This window comes from Lytechinus pictus, chromosome 7, assembly GCF_037042905.1.
Source record: "Lytechinus pictus isolate F3 Inbred chromosome 7, Lp3.0, whole genome shotgun sequence".
Lineage (NCBI taxonomy): Eukaryota > Metazoa > Echinodermata > Echinoidea > Temnopleuroida > Toxopneustidae > Lytechinus > Lytechinus pictus.
The window spans coordinates 24,263,578-24,283,364 of NC_087251.1; the positions used below are offsets into that span (position 1 = coordinate 24,263,578).

Here is a 19,787-nt window from a genome sequence, read left to right on the forward strand (position 1 = left end):
GGCTCTCTTGCAGAACTAGGAGGAAAATAATAGTAAAACCAGACAACCGAGCGGGCGCATTTATGAAAAAGAGCAAGACAACTACCCTGACAACAATAGCAGACTAACAAACCAAGCGCAGGTGCAGTCGAGTTGCTTGGACCCAGCTGACCACACAATTTCAATAGATTGAATGAACGTAGTGATGAAAAAAACTTCTTGGGGACCCATTCACGCTATTGACGAAGGGCACGCGTCTCGCACAATAGCCGCACACTTGCTGACTAGGTACGGTCTCGTTGAACAAAAGAACTTTGGAGAAGTTGGGGGAGCGACTGAACAGGGGGAAAAAGAAGAAGTGAGGGGTGGGTTGATATAAAGACCTGACCACTGAACTGAGAGACGTGTGCCATCGTCTTTGTTGGAGAATAACCAACTGAAAAATACATTAGACTGATGGAATTTAAACGGCATTTGTAGCTATTTTTCTAGAAAGAGCCACCCCTTAAAAAAGTCCATAACTCACCCCAAGTTTAACTCATAAATTCATTTAAGAGATTTTCGATTTTGAAGAACATATTTCAATGATATGATGACACATCTTGAATATTCATTATGTAAAAAATATACAACCCTGTATCAAACATGTAGGCCTACATTCAGCTATGGATAAAAAATGTCTGATCACTTGAACATAGCTTTTTTTTAGTTGCCAACTCCAAAATATTTGAGAGTAAGGATCTGGATTTAAGATTTTGATGGCACGCGTACTCCAAGGTTTTATTCTAAAATTAAAACTAAAGCTAACATTAATGCTTCTATCTGCCTCCCCCCAAAAATATAAAACAACAACAGCAAGCAAATAGTCCCGAAAATAATGAAGGTTTTAGTTGGCAAACATATAAAATGAGCTCGGGATAAAGAAATAACAAGACCCAGCTATATGACTACGGTAGAGAACATTGGACCGTAGCAAGAGATAATCCGGATTTAAAGCACACAAAAAAAATCCAGGACCACGCGACCAAGAGTAGTAATCCCTATTCATATGCAAAACAACGGCACGAGCCGATAGCTGGTATATAAAGAGCGCGCCTACCCGGAGCAGAGTATTTACCAAGAAACTGTTCTTTCAAACGCAAAGTTTTGCGACTCCGCACCAACATACAGCACAGCTAAGTTGCATTCCTCAACAAGTGATAGCGTCAAACCAGGAATAATATCTATTTGGATTATACACTTGCAACCTTCTCACAGTTGGAAAAGTAATTTTCGCGATTTCCTTAGTTCAAGCTTATCGTATATGACTGCCCGACGTTTTAGTTAGATTATACTTCTATATTTTTGTAATATATATTTTTAATTGAGGAATATATACGCAGTAGGCCTACTGTCAAAATTGACATTGTATTTGTGCAACGCAAGAACTTGCCATCGATCAGTGACAAAGTAGATTGTCGCCCTCTCTTGATATCATATGTTCAGTTTTATCCTCGAAACCAAGGCACGCGTGTGCGAGCTCTGATTGGTCGGCTTGTCACACTTATGGGCGGGGCGTAGTAAACGGAGAGTACCCGAAATGCAATGACAAAGAGAGCAGATCGAGCTGCTAGAAGTTGAAAGCTCGCAGATAGTTGAGTGGAACGATTACCAAGAAAGGAATAACGAATCGGCTGCACTGCCTTATTGGCGTGCTATGTTTTTTGGAAGTATGGGGCGTTTTACCTGGATTAATACAGTGATTTTTGCTCTGCATTGGATTAGCATTATTTCTAAGGTAAGAAATTTTCTTTTTTTACACCTCACGTTTGTCCCATCTACCATCTCAATTCACCACCATTCGTGGTAGCATTGGTGCAGTACTATTATTGACCGTCAATACCGGCCATACGCTCACCCGAGAGATACGGCCTGCCGAACGACGTTGGTAACAACTAACATGTATGCTGCACAACAAAAATAAGAAGGATGAAATAGTATATTAATATTTCCCGTTTTTCTGTGTTTTGCTACAGGTCACTACAGCTGCAGGGATATTCGAACTACGCCTGAACTCCTTTTCCAACGACCAAGCCAAGGATATCCATGGACAATGTTGTACTGGAAATAATACAAGTACCGATCTCTGTGTTGGACCTTGCAGGACATATTTTACAGTGTGCTTGCTCCATTTTCTTCGTGAAATTCCCGATGAACCCTTGCCAGAACAATGCACATTTGACTTTCGGAATACATCTGTTTTGGGAGAAAATTCTTTTGAAGTTACTGATGGATTAATACAAATTGCTTTTGATATTGATTGGCCGGTAAGTTACCCTTCATTGTCATCATCATGATCACAATGTTCATCTTGACCATTAAAAGTAACAATATTCATACCAGTTTCATTCCTATTTTCTTGAATTCGAGGGGAAAAGTGACCTTTAAGAACGAGGAAATATTCCCTGATTTAAACTTTTCGCATGATCGTTCCCTTGGTGTGTTTAATAGGATGGGGGGGGGGGGGGGGGGTAAGTATGTAACCCCACCGAAATCGACCATGGTTGAGTAGACTCTTTTAATACAATTTGAACTCATCTTCGAAGGGGGTCTCTCCTTCATAATACCATTCAAACAACCATTCTTTTAAAAAAATGTCCCAGTTTCTCCTTGGTGGTATGCAATAAAGTGTATCACACAACAGTGAGTTGGTGAATGAGATTCATCAGTAACACCAATGATGCACTTGTATTTTATCATTGTTATAACGAATTTCTTCCTCTTATTAATACAGGGTGACTTTTCACTTGCCCTAGATGCCTGGCACGACGAGAGCAGCAATGATGGTAAGGATTAGTTTTGTTTGTGTATTTTAATGGAGTTTAAATACATTCCTCAGACACACCCCTCTATTATGTCAAGAAAGGGCACATGTACTATTCACATCCATACAATAGCCATTGCATCGCAATAACATTAAACCTAATTAAAGACCTACATTATTTTACTTGTATTTAGTTTATTCATTGTTTTCAGCATTCCTCGTCGTTATTTTGTCGGTCTTTTCATGGAATTCGTCCGATTTCCACTTCAATTATTCGTCTTGAAATCCCATAATTGGGTTTACCAACCATGCAGTGTTATGTTAACTCAAATGATAAACACGTAGGCCTATACAATCCTACATTGTAGGCCTATCTTATTGAGACAATGTTATTGAAATGATTGAATTTTACTTTGTATTTTTATTATCAGATTACTAACATATTGACTGCATTTATGTTGTTGCAATGTTAACATGTCACAAATAAACAACGGGTCTACCAGTACCTTAATGGATCAAGGAACTTATTATTCCAACTATTTCGATTTGGACGCTGTAATCTTGAAGGTATTTTTCCTCCATAACGTCGCCATCATCTTGTGCTAGTCCAAATGTTGGATTTATACCATACTAATTATGGATCGCTATCACTTCACCTGTAACTGACACCAATGAAGAATAATGTGGCAGCATCCACCAGACCGCCACCCCACCCCCGACTTCCCTGTGTCACTTCTTCCAATTGAATGGATGTTAATACGTGTAAGGACTCACACCCCGCCGTGGATACATTCTTCAAAAGTCATGTCAATAAGAAGACACTCATCTGTTATCGAGGCATCTTCTTTCCACTCGCTTCCTTACAAGCTTACATGCTTCACCTCATTGTGGATTATTATTATATTGTCACCAACACGGACTCACATCACCGGGCAAAGTATTGGCAGCAGGACACGTGTGGACTATGTTTGGAATAATACGATGTGACATATCAACTTGCTAAGCGAATGAGCATCTCTTCAAATCATCTCTTATGGAATACATACGATTGGATGATCTTTCATTTTCTGCCTATGTGATTCATGTTACATCCCTACCCCGTGATTGTGTGCTCTTATATCACCCAAATCTCGACCTTTCTTTTTACTTCCTTCTTTCGCCCAGACTTTAATAGATGATCATAAATGACTTCCGCCCGTGGAGCAATAAATGTACCCCTGCCCGCAGCTATATGATTAGGGGGTGGAGGTTTTGACACACATGGTCCGCACCTCCCCCTTCGTGTCTTGACTTGAATAAACACCGGATGTGGATATTTTCCTCATACCTCTGATACCAGGAACTGGGATTTATTTGGAAAAGTACACGAGAAAATACTCAAAACGAAACCTGTTTTACTGCATGCCGAATGATTGTGGAAGGATGCAAAATACTAAAATCATATTTATGATAACAAAAGTGAAATTTGAAATGAAGTTACCGACTCCTAAAGAAATTGGATAACTATAACGTGAAAGACCCGCAACTTTTCTGCAACCAGTCCTATCTCCCTGATGCCACTTCATCATTTCGTTTTGTGGGACTTCGTTATTTTTGCCTAACTGTACGACTGACTGTCAGTGGCTAGCGGCTTGAAGTCCGCACACAGCGTAATTCAATAGACAGAGTTTGATGTATACCTATTGTGTATTTATTAATGGGTGTAAATGGTGACGGCTGTGATATGGAGGAGTGTTCTCGAATTGCTTTTTAAAATGAATGATTTAATACTTTGATATTATCAAGGTTAGCTGTGTGTAGAACGATGCCCGCCCTTATGTTAGATACTTAATCAATCGTCGTATGATTAATAACATCATTTACTGTGTACCAGCATGTTATGAAATATTCATTTTTGTTCATCATTTCAGGTTTTTATAATATGGTTTTTAACACCAGGGTCATAACTCGTAATCGTATTGTGTTAGTATAGGGCTGATAGTGCTTTCCATTTTTTATCCGCGTGCCTTGAATTATGGTACGTAACTTGTTTTGGATGAGAGGGTCGTGGGAATAGAGCCATCTGCCCCAACCACACAATTTTAAACTGATATAATTATTTGCTGTACACCATACACATATCCTTCACCCGTTGAACTTACATTGCCTCTCGGAAGAATTGTGAGAGAGGCAGAGCTGGGGAGATGGACAAGGGAAAAACAGAAACAAAACAAAAGCAAATGTGCAGGGATACTCGTATTTTGTTACATCGTCATAAAACGACCAATGAAGGACATGTGGAAACATTATAGGAGGTGAAATGTTGGTAATTAAAATTTGCATGGAACCGTGGGAGCGCTCTTGGGCTAACACCCGTTTCACTGTTCTTGTGGTGAAATTCGTACAACTGAACAACTGTTTAACGTCGATTTGAGCAACAGGGGCGGTCCGGTGTACGCTTTTCATAATGGTAAATGAGAGAGATGAAAACGTCCAAATCTAAAGCTAGTAGATTTACAGTTATCTTGTCGACCAATGCGAAGCAGCTGGTACCAGTATGATTGGTTGGTTCTTCTGGGGTCGCTTGTATTGGAATGCCGTCTATTTGCAATGAAAATACATTCACTGTGCGCTCTCCTCAAAACAACCTCTGCATATAAGGCAATTTTGGGAGGCGGCTAATAATAGAACATAGATTCTGTGCTTTCTTCATTATTTTTCCTTTCTAACATGAATACCGAATGTTGAAATCAAATAATTGATAGGCTGATAATCGTTGATAGTAGGACTAGAGTAAAATGTACATGTGATACAAAGTGTTGCTCATCTGGGATTGAAGTAAGAGAAAGGGTGATACCGAGGTCAAGGTCACAATATCTTTTGGGAGGGTGGTCATATGATAAGACAGGTGTATATTGTAGCACGCCTACCACGCGACTGCCACGCGATCTCAATACACCGCTGATAAAAAGCTGACCTTGGACCAGAACCCCGAAACCGCGGGAAATTTGTAACCCCATGCATCCATGTTCATTAAATGCAAAATCGGTTAATTTTTTTTAACAACAACCTTTGGTCAGTATACTAGGATGGTAATTGTCTTATTGAACACTGTACTGTGCATTCGACCTACCTGTTTCTCTAGCGGCTTTCCCACGAGCTTGGGGTATAATGGGCAGATGGATGGACAGCAATCCATAATGTGGTAGAATAATCATGCTAATTTTCTTTTTTGATGCATGAATTCACTTCACGTGTAAGCGATATCAATGACGCTTGGATAAGCCGAGTGGGTGTTAGGTCGACCGATTCAAAATTAACCAGTGAAGGAGAGAATACTGCCAGTCTGATACGGCAGATACTCCTGTCTCTGATGTTTGTCAAGTTAGCAGGCATATACGATTTAAGAAAATCCATAAAATGAACTTGAAATATTAACTACTATGAAATTAATGTTTGAATATTCATCCAAAATATAGCATTCCATAATTAATCTGTATTTCTTATTTTATTTCTATCAATTCACAGGAGCCCGAAGGCGCCTTGAATCGCTCCGGGTCCACAGGTCTCTGAACGCCAGCTCGGTGTGGTCAAACTTCACCTACCCAACGGCATTGCACACTCTGGACTATTCGTATCGGGTGGTCTGCGCTGAGAACTTCTACGGGTCCAAGTGTCAAGAATCCTGCACGCCTCAAGATGACATCTTCGGGCATTTCGTGTGCAATAACCAGGGTCAGAGGGTCTGCATGGAAGGATGGGATGGTGTCTGGTGTGATAAAGGTGAGTAAAATAAAAGACTTGCCGCTTAATGTATCATTAATACATGTTTTAAAACACAATATTTACCAGGAAATGATAACACCTTACAATGTTGTTATCTAAAGTTACATACGGGAGACCCAAACGGGAAGCGCTAATGATTATTTATTTGACAGAAGATAGCAGTGTTGCCCAGTGTTTAGAGTCAGGCTACTTGAATAGATAAGCGTCGGATTCAATTAAGTTACCAAGGAACCGTTCATGTCCATCAAATTGACAACAAAATACATAAAAGGACATCGCTTCATTATTTTCTGCAAACCATTTTTCATTTCCATGAATATGCGGTGTCCCAGATACGTACCGTTCGAATTAAGAATGAAAATAAATCAAGCCTTCGAAATTGAGTCAATCATAGAGGCGAGGTATCGAACATCCTCCTTTCTATGCGGGGAGATTATTTTCATCCGTGGTCTATCAGGAGGGATTCTATCCTTGGCCATTTCTCTAGGGTAATTGGAAGGATGTGAAGGGAGATTGAAATAAAATCGCACATCGTATCTGGGATTCCGCGCATAGTCGCCCCTCTCTGCCATCACGAGCTCTGTCTTCCAACTGCCAAATTCAATTTAGACCAGAGTCTGTTCTTTTCCCGTTCTAACCCCGGTACTTCGAGATTTCCCAAAATTACGAGAAAAAAAATGTTGACAAATTAAATGTAATTTTATGAATTTATTTTATTCTGATATTAAATTACTCTTGATTAAAATAGGGAAAACCAAGTGGGTATTTTTTCAGTGTTCGATTTAGTTCACTGCTTTTCGTCAAAATTTCATTTGAATTCCAGTAAATATAAGTTTGTATAAATTATTCAGTTTTATGAGTTCATTTCAAATAGCCCAGTCAATGAGTGAGGCACACGCCACCCCAACAGATTGTAGTCAATCCTATGCCGCAATCGAAATGAATTGACGTGTAATTTTGTGATGTTTGCACTATTCACTATTGTATATACTTAACGGGTGCATTATGCAGGCGTTCGGATGATTTTTCTGCTTGCATGACTGTCCGTATCACCACACTCGTACCCATTCCTCAAATCAAATCGTTTTTTTTTTAGTCCATGTGGAAATATGAGAAGTCTCATCGATCCATAGAACCTACATACAATACCCGGCGTGGATATACCATGCTCCAAGCGATGCATCTATAAATTCTCCCACTTTGTCCACATTATCCGAAATCATCCCGATGGTGGACTCCTCATCATATCTCTTTTTATTGCATGGATTGGCTTGTGACACACACATTGACTATTTTCTATCCATATATTTTTCATAAGTCATGTCGATGAGAATGGCTTGAGCTTGATGGATCTTCCTCCAGTTTTTTAACCCGTTCAGAGGGCGCATCTGTAGAATTGTTACGAACACCTGGTCTTGTGCCATTGTGCCTTTCACGTTTGATAGATTGTGAATAGAAGGCAGAGGGATGGCATTGAAATCCTCTTTCTGGTGGCATGGTAACTCACTTTAGAAATAGCATAATGCTGAAAAACACAATGTTCAGTTTATGAACGTTCAAATTTTTAAAGACTCCCTGTGAATTATGGTGTAATTCGCACGTCTGGTTGTCTGAAAGCGCGCCAATTTTAAGGTCACGTGCAGACTAGACTTCATAGCAATTTATCGAATACAAAATTAGTAAAATAATTTTGGTTCAAACTATCTCTTTAAGCGGGAAGAATCAGATTTTCCATATTCATTATTCGTAATCGGAAACATATATTATGTTTCTTTTACTTTTTTTATTTCAGAATCTGAATTTCCGTGTAATACATTTTTTAAACAAACGAATATTTAGAACACAAAATCACTGGGTTAGATCAAATTATTCTTCTTCCATTGATTGAGTAATGATGCTAATTGCCAACAAGGTTGCAGACGAACACGAATGGTTTTATTTTTCTTGAATTCAATTTTGAATGGAGGCCACAATACGCCCCTGGGTTCATTTGTGAACAGTCTGTGTTGATCAATGGCCCACCATAGAGAGAGAGAGCAAGCGAGATATAGACTCGCGACTAGAGCTCTTGAAGCACACGCGACCTGAGAAAAAAAACCACGATTTCACTATGCATATCATTAGCATAATGAACTGCCTGCCACTCTATTCATATTCCCCTCTTCAAATATCGTTAAGGTCGCTTTTTGGTTTGACCCCCAGCAAAATTAAGGGATTCATGAGGGTAAAGAGCCATCTGCTCATATAGCTATCGGGATGTTTGTTCTTATTAACAATATAATAAGATGATAAAATATAGAGCGAATTGTATGAAATCAAAAGAAATTTGAAGCAAAATACATTGGTGTTTTGTTCGCGGACACCACTTATGAGCACATATTTATATGCGAATTCTTGTGATAGGAAGAGTACTATCAGAGGTAGAAAATGTAACAACTACCTCGTGTAGTGTTGCGTGGGTGACGATTCATTGATGAAGAATTGCGATTTCTCATTAACATATACAACCCCTCCAGCTGTATTTAAAAGGATACAGAGGAGGATGCATGGGGATTTGGAGCGCTTTTAAGATTGCGTGCCTCGATCTACTCGTTCCTTCACATTTTCAGTTCATCTAGGCGTAAAATGGCGGTGAGCTTATCACCATCGCTGTGACGGAAAGCCCGACGGATTTTATAGTAAGCGGTTAGGTCAGCCAGGTTTTTCCTCATCGATTCAATCTTTACGTTTGTTCAAGCTTCCTTACAAAACACTCAAAAATATGAAAGGGGAAAGCAAAGCGAGAGACAGCACGAGTAAGATAGTGAGGGATGGAGGAAGAAGAATGGCAGAAACAAGATGACAATGCAAGTGACAAATTCAAAGATGTTAGGTGTGAAGGGTGTTTGGTTAGATGCAACATGAACTCTCTAGAGGTCCCCCAAAGAGGTAGGGATGTTGAACATGAGCTGAAGACAAACATAGCGCAGCCGGAGAGCGAGTGCTATGTCAATGGGCTTGTGTAACTGCTTATATTGAACCACCAGGGTAGTTTCACGGCAATCAGAGCATGCGCAGTAAATTTAGCTAGGCAATTTTTCTTCAGAATAGCTAATGTACCATTGATTCAGCCATTTGTTTTCATTCATCAACTCTAATGCGTTTTTCTCCTTTTCTCATATCCTATCTTTTCTACAGCCGTTTGTTCAGAGGAATGTGTGCATGGTTCCTGCGATGAGCCCAACACTTGCAAGTAAGTATATGAAGACACGTATATATTTCTGTTTGAAATAATCTTTATAAGATTGGCGAAAATGCTCTAAGATGTTGAGATTCCAAATATAAACAATATATAAATTAAAATTTTCAGGAGCTGTTAAGAAGAGATCATGAGAATTAAAACAGAACGCCATTCATCCCCTGCCTCTATCCTTAACTTGAAATGTAAGCCCTTTTGGAAGCAACCTCCCTCCTCTTTCCCCTCCATCTCATATTTCTTGTCCAGTTACTTTGATCCCTGTTCCGAACAAGGTCGGTGTCTTGAAAACATATGAATATTAAATCTGTAAAACCCAAACGCCTTTTACCTCTTAGAAGATTATACGACACGCGTGTCGCGATGAAGCTGCAGCGTTGATTAAATTACAAGATATACAGGAGAGTGGTACTGAGCTCAAATGCCCACGTCTTGTTCCATTATCACTCCCCAAGATATGTCGATGGCATATGCAGAACGATTCCGAGGCGATCCTCTGTATATGCCTGGTGATCTTGTCACGTATGATAAAGTAATACACACTTATTAGCTCCGTGGAAATTCCATTCAAACTTAATGAATTGAGACTAAACGTAGACAATCCGATATACAGATTTTTCACTTCACCTGTTACTGAGTAACAGAGTCCGTATTTCCATTTATGTCTTAAATATTTTGTACATAGCGAAGAAAATTTTCTGAAACGCTGATGAAAGATATTTGTTTGTCTTTGATAGATGCGACAATGGGTACAAAGGAGCCGCATGCGACCAATGCCAGACTTATGAGGGCTGTGAACATGGGACATGCAACGAGCCAGGAGACTGTATCTGTGACGAAGGCTGGGGAGGACTGCTATGTACAACAGGTACACATCTTAATTTATATCAACCTAAATTATGTCCGAAATACATATTTGTAAAAATAATTGAATAGTGAAAATCCTTGTAGAAACCGTGTTAGATCTTAAAGAATATCGAATCACACCATTGTTAAAGAGGTTACACTAATTTTACCAAACTATGCAATATATGGTGATAATTCATAAGGGTCTCATCATGTTTAACAAAAGTCAATCTTTCTTTCTTCACTCTGATTCAGATTTAAACTACTGCACCAACCACCAACCATGCCTGAATGGCGCTACTTGCCAAAATGAAGGAATCCTGGACTATCGATGCTACTGTACACCTCTATTCACTGGCCAGACATGCGAGACTGCTATAGCCTGTCCTTGCCTCAATGGAGGAACTTGCAGCGTAAGTAGTTACTCTCATTACATGCTCTCATGCAACATGAATAATTTATTGTATTTGTATATTTATATGCTTTGTCATAGACTGACATCGATACTTATTTTGCTGATTGTATGTATTGTTATGTTACAAGGTTTCATTTTACACTAAAACACCAGTATTAAAGTGTGTGCGTTGAGCATAATGTGATGGCATAATTTTGACTCATGCATGTATTCAATTTTTCCTTTTATATTACAGAGTGGTCCCGACGGTTATACTTGCCTGTGTCCGGTTGGGTTGACGGGGGATCTGTGCGAGAAGCAGGTTCCTAGATGCGAGTCAAACATGTGCATGAATGGCAGTACATGTATGGAAACATTTGATGGCTACCGCTGTGCCTGTCAAGAGGGTTACACGGGCACTCACTGTGAGATCCGTGACCACTGCTCTTCATCGCCTTGCCGCAACGGTAGGTCACCATTACTTTTAGTAAAAAATATCTTATGTCTTTCCTGGGTTTCACAGCACATATTGAGTGAATATTGTATATTTAATGAAATGAATTATGAATTCATCATATTAATTAGTATAGTATGTCTGCTCTTATTCCTCTTCATGCAGGAGCTACATGCATTAACAACAACGTGGCCTACCAGTGTACATGTCCAGATGGCTTCCGCGGAGATCAATGTGAGGAGAACCTCTGTGCAACACGTGGATGTCTAAATGGTGGTACCTGCCGCGCGGAATCTGATTCAGTCCATTGTGAATGTCCTCTCGGATTTAACGGTGATCACTGCCAAAACAACATCAACGACTGCGCCTCGTCACCTTGCAAGAACGGTGGAACTTGCTACGATTTGTTGAATGACTACCGTTGTGATTGTGCCTTCGGATTCGGCGGACCCAACTGTAGAGATCACTTTACTGTATGTGATGGAGACAACCCATGTGCAAATGGAGGAACGTGCCTACGAGATGTGATGGGAGGCTTCATGTGTGAGTGCGCCGAAGGATGGAGAGGTACAACATGTACACAGTCTACTGGTCCAGTCCAAACATCCGTACCTACTGACTGGCAGCGTGGTTCACAACGGCCTAACATCCGGGCTACCAGTTCACCTACCATCAAATTTGGATTATCAGATACCACTCAGCTGGTCATATACGTTGCTTTTGGATTATTGGTCATTGTGCTTGTCATTATTCTGATCATTGTGGTGTATAGAAAACAACATCACCCCGACCCAAGGCAAAACGACCTGGAATCAAATACAACATCAACGCCAAATAACAGAAATAGACATACATATAAAGACAATTTCTCACAGGAGGAAAAAGTACTGCCTCTCTTGAGCATTAGTGAAAAAGTGTGCAACAAAGAGCAGGACACATATAGCAAAGCAAATTCGCAAAATACGTCGTCAGCTTTGCAACATAAAACAAATCATTACTCAATTGAAGAGTATGAAAGGCCGCCGCCTTCAAAGAACAAATTGATGATTATTCAAACTTCATCAAATAAGCATAATGTGCCACAAGCAAGACATTCTTATCCGAGAAAAGACTCAGATGAATATTATTATTATGATGAAAAACATGTGCAACTTCAGAGAACAGACTCTTTGCAAACGCCTAGCCAAAGCTCTTCTTCACAGAGTACGCCTAGACACACGGGATCATGTACAATCTCACAAATATCGTAAGTATACACATTTGCAATTGCCTAATAAGAATTGTAGATAATGTTAAATAGGAGATGTGTTGAAGTAATACATGTACATGTAAGTCCAATCATATTTCCTTTGTAGAAAGGGAATGAGTTCAATCTCATTTATCATACATGCAATTTTCGATGGAGATCATATATTTTCCATAAACAATTTTTTTTTCGATAGAAACAAAGAGTTCAGCGCACTCCTTCGCTGAAGGAAGTTTTATTTTCAGATGCCGTTGTCATGGTGACTAAACACGATTAGGGATTACATCTTGATTCTCAGATTTTTTCATTGATGAAGCCTTCAAGGGTCGAGATAATGAATACTCAAGATTTTTTCCCTTTAAATTCCCTATACACCGTATCTCGAATTATGACTTAAATATACAAGCAACCTTCCAATTTTAGCATGATGAGGTATTACAATGTATGAAAACAGGAATTGGGGGTTTGTATATATATTTTTCTTGTCTTTTTTTACCTTATTGTATTGTATATTCTGTCTGCTTCCTGTGTGCAATCATCTCAAGATAAAACGCTTCTGTATTTTACTGGTCTGCTCGAGGTGTAGTAGTATTTGACGACGGGTCTGCTTAATTAAAACTGTACCATGATCGAAAAGTTGACGAGAATATGTATATGTAACTATATAGGAAGCGACGATCGATATTCTTTGTACAAGTCATAATCCCAGTAACATATGTTCTCTTATTTTTTTTGTATCTTTAGGGCTGTAGTCGAAGATAGTAGGGGAACGACAACGCCGACGTCTGTTGGATTATTCGCAACTGAGGTAATTATCATCCATCTTTTCTATTTCATCATTGATCTATAGCTTAGCATCAATCAATAGAGTTCCATTAAGATGTGATGTTTTACCGGCTAAATGAACGGGTTACAGACCATGGTCTCCATCAATCTGTGATACAACCTAAATATTAATCTCGATCGGGTGTCTAAGGGACGATGAACGTGTTTAATAGCTTGTTTTGATTCTTGTTGCTTTCCTATGATAAGCAAGTCATAACACCATTCCACCTACTGATATGTGATATAACCGGTTTTTATCCGCATAATTGGCTTTATTTTATTCATACCATAACTTCTTTTCAAAACATTATGTATAACTAGTCCAAGCAGTTGCATTTATTTGTCACCTTTACCGCCAGTGTACTTTGCTATCTCAATACGGTGCCTTTGTGCTGTCGTTTATATTTCGAAGTGTTTTTGGTAGTCTCAATGATTGTTAAACATTTCCTTCAAATTTTCAAAAAGCAGTATCGGCTACTAACACATCTAAAGGAAGAACAAGACACGCCTTGTTCAAGTTTCATAACAAAACCTATCTGTTTTGGTTGACTTTTGAAATACACTTTAAACAATCGCTGATGCACCAATGTGTTAGTTGCAGCATTACTGATGAGGGTTATGTACAGTGCAAATGATTCAGCTCCATGTCTAGGTTTTAGGTGTGGGTGATGTTGATAGTAGCTTGATAGCTTTGACAATCATTGGTCATACTGATTGTGACAGGTATACGATTGCTTAGGTTGTCTTCTCGATACAGGGTTCTGTAGATGACATGATGGGCGGGTAGTCTATGGTATGGATTTGATGGATAGGGTATGGTGGGGTTTAGATATCAAAGAGAAGAGCCAGTCATCGGGATATGGTGAGCAAGTCTTGACGGCACGCAGAGAATGCAGGTCGTTTAAATGGGACTGACCTATCACGACACCAATCTTATTCTACTTAGCCAACTCCATGCGTTTCATAAGAACTTGCATGATTTGAACGTGGCTATTATGAAACAAAAAGAATGTTTTTCTTTTTTTAGTTGAAAGTCTTGACAAAATATTAACATCCGAAGTATTGAGGCTTAAATCTCAATTGTATGGCTCGATTTTCATTTAAAAAAAGTTTAACCAAGTGTATGGGGGTGTTTTAACTGTTTTGATTTGATTTGGCAAAAGTTTGACAATGAGAGTAAATACATCCAAAAATGGATTAAATCTCAAACAACATCAAAATAGGAGAATGAATGATATCCGTTCTTTGACGCGAGGCCATTTTAATACCACACTGATGTACCATTCGCGTCTAATAAGTGGGGGTCACAATCCACGCGAGTAAGGTCAGGTTATTCCGCGCTGCACGTAGGCTTTGGACTCCAACCAAATCACAACCACACTCGCAATAATCTTCCACCATTGCTATTTGATTATTAAAAAGGTTACTTTAAAAAGAAGAGATAACCAATCATACATGTGACTCAGATATTATTATTTATAATTGCTATATTGTTGGTATTCATATAATTATACTGGACCAATAAAAAATTGCAACCTTTAATAATGTGTATAGGAGGCATCTGAGAAAAAAAAGGGATGTCAATGGCGGTGTATTGTTGATGCATAGCTCGCGGCGCGATTGAATGGAGATTGTTTGAATCACGTGGTTTATAGTGGTACCAGGTGCAAGCGATGTATGGACCAATCGCGTGCCTCGCCACCTATGTTTGCCGCTCTGCACGCTTGTTTGTTGTCATAACATTCATATGCTAATGAGCACCACAGAAAGACCATGTTTTGGTCCAATAAAAGAGTGAGTAAAACGACCAAACATTCGACAGCATGTTTTATTAGATCAGGCAACCACCGAAAAGAAAATGAATAAAAGTAACTGCTTGAAACTATAGTTTAACATTAACCTGACATTTCTCAATCTGCCTTAAAACTAACTGCTTAAAATCACATATAATCATAGTTTTTCTCTGCTTATTTGATAATGTGAACTTACCAATGTTTTCATTTATATCTCCTATGTACAGGTATGAGAGAAGGAGAGGGGAAGATGTTGCAATATTATTTTCTTCATGCGCTATGTATTCAACGCTATTACCCACTGCCATTGGAACAGCGCCGCTCATAGGAGGACACCCACGGAGAGATATGGAGAGACTTGATAATCATTAAATGGAGGGCGCCAAACTAATTGAATCTAAATAAATTTCTTTTAAGAAAAAAACAATTATCGCCACCAAATTCTATGCACCGTTTAATCTTTCATGCCATACCAGGTTACCTGGTTGAAGCAGCTCTCGTATCCATTTGTCTACAATTTTTTTGGAGATAAAAAGCCATTGTGTGCCTTTTTGGAAAGATAACAAGACTTATGATAAAAGAATTTAAATTATTGTGTTCTTTTACACGCAGCAATATTTAAATGATTGTTATTGTTATCTGTAATTTGCAATTGACAATTTAAATGATTATTCACACTTGAAGATCCAATAAATCAGGCGCTCACCTATACAATATCCCCAAAATCATGTTTCCGAAAAAAGACGAAAGAGAGGGATAGAGAGACAAACCAGGATTCACCAAGTTCTTATTCTTGGCATTATTTCATCATTAAACTCTGTACAAAGTTACACGAAATGTGCTGTATCTGAAACATATAAACACAATATACGGTTTTTTGCAAAACGTTCAAATTCTGTAGGCTATAGGATGTTCAGTCAGTGGAGCTGTGTTGTGAAAAGTGACATTATAAATACCGGGCAGAATCTTGCCAATTTCATTCAAAACTCGTGTAGAAATTCATGACCGTTTTATTGGACTTGCTCACCACCAGTCTTCAGTACGTAATTCACACTATAGAGCAGACTATCAAGTAGCAGTCGTTTTTTGTATTCCAAATTTGCTACTTATATTTATTAAATATGAGAAGAAAATGAAAAAAAAAAGATTTAATAAGAAAAATTTTAAAGTACACATTGTAGAACATGTACTACTTCTTCTACTATTACTACTACTGATGTGTTAAATTATTGAGATATAAAGTTTTCTTGATATATTTTATATATTTTTGTGAGTTGAGATTTTTCGTTTGATTCTGTTATTTAAACAAAGTTATGATGTGAAGCATACGTTTAATCGTACTCTTGTGACGTATGTAGTTGTTTCCATAGAATTCTATCATTAATCACTTGTAACACATGAGAAACGGAATATTGACAAAGTCGTTTCCTTGTCAAATGAATTTTGATGGAATTCTATAGCAAGGTAAATATATGAAAAGCCATGTGGTTTTTTATAAATTAATTCACTTTGTAACTTAATTTTTGCTATGCAGAGGGACCAAAATGTAAGTCGTTGTGCTCATATATTGCGAGCAATCGTGTTATTGTTAGCTTTACAAATACAACTCATCACTAACATTAATATTTAAATGTTTTTGAGAGATTCAAAAAATTCAACAATATTGTTATGAATTAAAGTGTTCACGCTCTTGGCCAACTTTACTACACATGTTAAAGAAGTTTTTGTATATGCTATGTATATTTCTATAGCTCAGAAGTGTACAGTTTGTACATAATGTGGATAAAACAAAAATTAATTCAACTTCAAACAACTCTCGTCGTACGTTGAGCACTTATTCTTGGTACTGTTGTTGGCATTCGAAAAATCGAATAAAGAAAACGCAAAAAAGTTACCGCCGAAAATTCGCTTGTATTTCTCTTTATATTTTCGTAATTGTCATTTAAGTAATGAGAAATGTGACTGTTAAAGTATTGTGTAACATCAGTGAGAGAGAGAGAGAGAAGGGGGGAGGTAGGGAGAGAGAGAGAGAGAAGGACATTAATTAAGAGATTTCAATGAGAGAAATGAGAGAGAAAAAAGAAAACTCCTTGAGAGATTGAGGTAGACAGAAGAGAGACACAAAGAAGGAGGGGGGGGGGGGTGAAAGAAAATAGTTTTATAAAATGTGTAAACAAATACTATGAACTGGTATATTACACCTTGGGGGAAAATTATGAATTTTGAAGTTAATCCAAAGTTAGGAACGCATCCAAAATCATATTTACGGAGGGGGCATGTTAAGTTGATTTATTAGTTAAAAGTAAAGTCCACCCGAGTCGACAAGCCCATTTGAGATGAAAAAAAAATCAAACGACAATAGCACTGGAATTTTAATAAGATCTTACCCTATTGGCATAAAACATTTTTCGAATGAGGAGCCAATGATTATACAAAAAGAGTCACATCCAATATTTCTTTAGTATATTATGATATATAATATTTCGATCTTGGGGCCTATAAAATCATATTGATGATACATATATAAACTCTTCATCTAATCACAGTAAATATTTCATTTTTCAAATAAGCCCTAATAAAATGAAACGAAATAATATATACTTCTCATTTAATTACGTCCTTGGTCATGTTTATGTGAAACTCATCGTTTTGTGAAAAATAAGCGAAATTTTAAATGTCACAAATTTCTTATTTTATATCTGTTATTATCAAATTTTCAGTGTTATGCTTGTTTTATTTTTCTCTTTGTGTTCAATCCACATTTTTCTACTATTTTTTCTTGGGGTTGACCATGTTGACCTGAATTTAAATCATATATCTGAGTCAAACTTTGGAATTGCCCGGAAACATACTCGACAGAACTTGGAGAATAATTTAAAGCTTTTTCTTGTTATGTTGGGGTAAATTTTAGGTGAGAAAACGCGTTGTTTTAGATGATCTTTTCCATGCTAAGATTCAAGAAGAATCAGATACTTGAGACTTTTTGCACATCCCCGCAAAGACTGTGCAAGAAGGTGCCACTATAATCCTAACCACTCACCTATACTTAACGACTCTCCTGATGTCATTACTAAATCCTCCTCGGAAAATCACTGTAATTTATCTTGCTCCCGAATCTTTTCAGAGCTCCTATTCAGGTGACATGATAGTTTGTAAATACAACAAGAACATACAATGAGTGTCGTGCGTTTACGGCTTTACTTTCTTTCTTTGCGCGCACAGTGCTGTTGTTTACAACGCCTTTGTGACATGAAAAGAGCAGTATTCTTTAGAGGGTAATGCGAGGAGCTTCACTGTAATGGGTAACAAAATGCTCAAGCTTTCCCACGGTGTGATCTTCAACAGACCACTGGTGCTCATTTTAGAAAATGACAAAAAGCAAAATGAGAGAGAGCGAGAGAGAAGATGTAGGATTGTGTGGGTGAATGTGCGTGTGTGTATGTGGGGGGGGGGGATATACTTCGATATAGGCCTATTATTGACCAGAACACCACAGGAAAAATGAACATTAATTTTATTTCATGGCATTTAACTCTATAATTTATTTTTCAAATCCTCTTTCATTTCAGCATTAAAAAATAAGTACAAAGAAAATTAATATGTTTACAGTGTTCATAATTTTGAACCTTACATACTGACGGAATGTTATGTGCGAAGAGGGCATGTCGACGAATCAAAACACATTTCGCAGACCTGAAAGAAAATATAGAGAGATTGGAGAGGGAGGGAGGGGGGTTACAGATTCAAAACCACCAAATATGGCCACGTACTATATGCAGGTACGTGGTCATAACACAAATAAAAGAAATTATCGAATACGATCATTTCGAATGGCACATAAGTATAGGCCTTGGAGTTGAATAATCGAAGGGGGTCGACAGAGATAAAAAGAAGATTGAATTAATGAAACGGGAAATATGCGGGCAAGATGTGGGGGTATTGAAAGGGGGCCCCATTGAAAGACCCTTCTCAGACCGTGAGACCGATGGAAAATGAGTTTTGTGGTGCTTTATTCTAAACTGATTTTTTTTTTCAAGTAGATTTATATATCGCGTCGTCATTATGGCAACAAAGATCATATTTCAATCGTGCTAAAAGATGTGGGTCTTGAAATATTTCAAATTCTCAATTTCTGTTAGGTAGACGATGACCAAAGATAAGCATAATCACTGAAAACAATTAGGTTTTTGAAAATCCCTAATTTAACAGTCAAACAAAAAGTTACTTGAACAAATCGGAAACACGTTGGAATACTTTTGGCTGATTTTGGTTCATTTCACATTTGATCGCAAAGTTTTGCACCTAAATCATACATTGTTGTAAAGTTATTAATTCTTACGCAATAAAATATGAATTATATAAATGAAATTGGGGGGTTCGGTAAACCTGCTCTAGTGGCTTATTTCATTATTTAACTCACCATTATATAACTTTATTGATAACATTA

At 38.0% G+C, this 19,787-nt stretch overlaps 1 protein-coding gene across 1 annotated transcript; it reads left to right on the forward strand.

The window, feature by feature from the left end:
* Nucleotides 1-1,088: 1,088 nt before the first annotated feature.
* Nucleotides 1,089-17,244, forward strand: LOC129264710 (delta-like protein 1). Its single transcript, XM_054902631.2, has 11 exons — nucleotides 1,089-1,756; nucleotides 1,995-2,285; nucleotides 2,753-2,804; nucleotides 6,290-6,544; nucleotides 9,725-9,779; nucleotides 10,520-10,650; nucleotides 10,884-11,041; nucleotides 11,279-11,489; nucleotides 11,642-12,722; nucleotides 13,467-13,530; nucleotides 15,568-17,244. Exons 1-11 carry the CDS (start codon nucleotides 1,676-1,678, stop codon nucleotides 15,571-15,573), a joined length of 2,385 nt encoding a protein of 794 aa, XP_054758606.2. The 5' UTR covers nucleotides 1,089-1,675; the 3' UTR covers nucleotides 15,574-17,244.
* The last annotated feature ends 2,543 nt before the right edge of the window (nucleotides 17,245-19,787 follow it).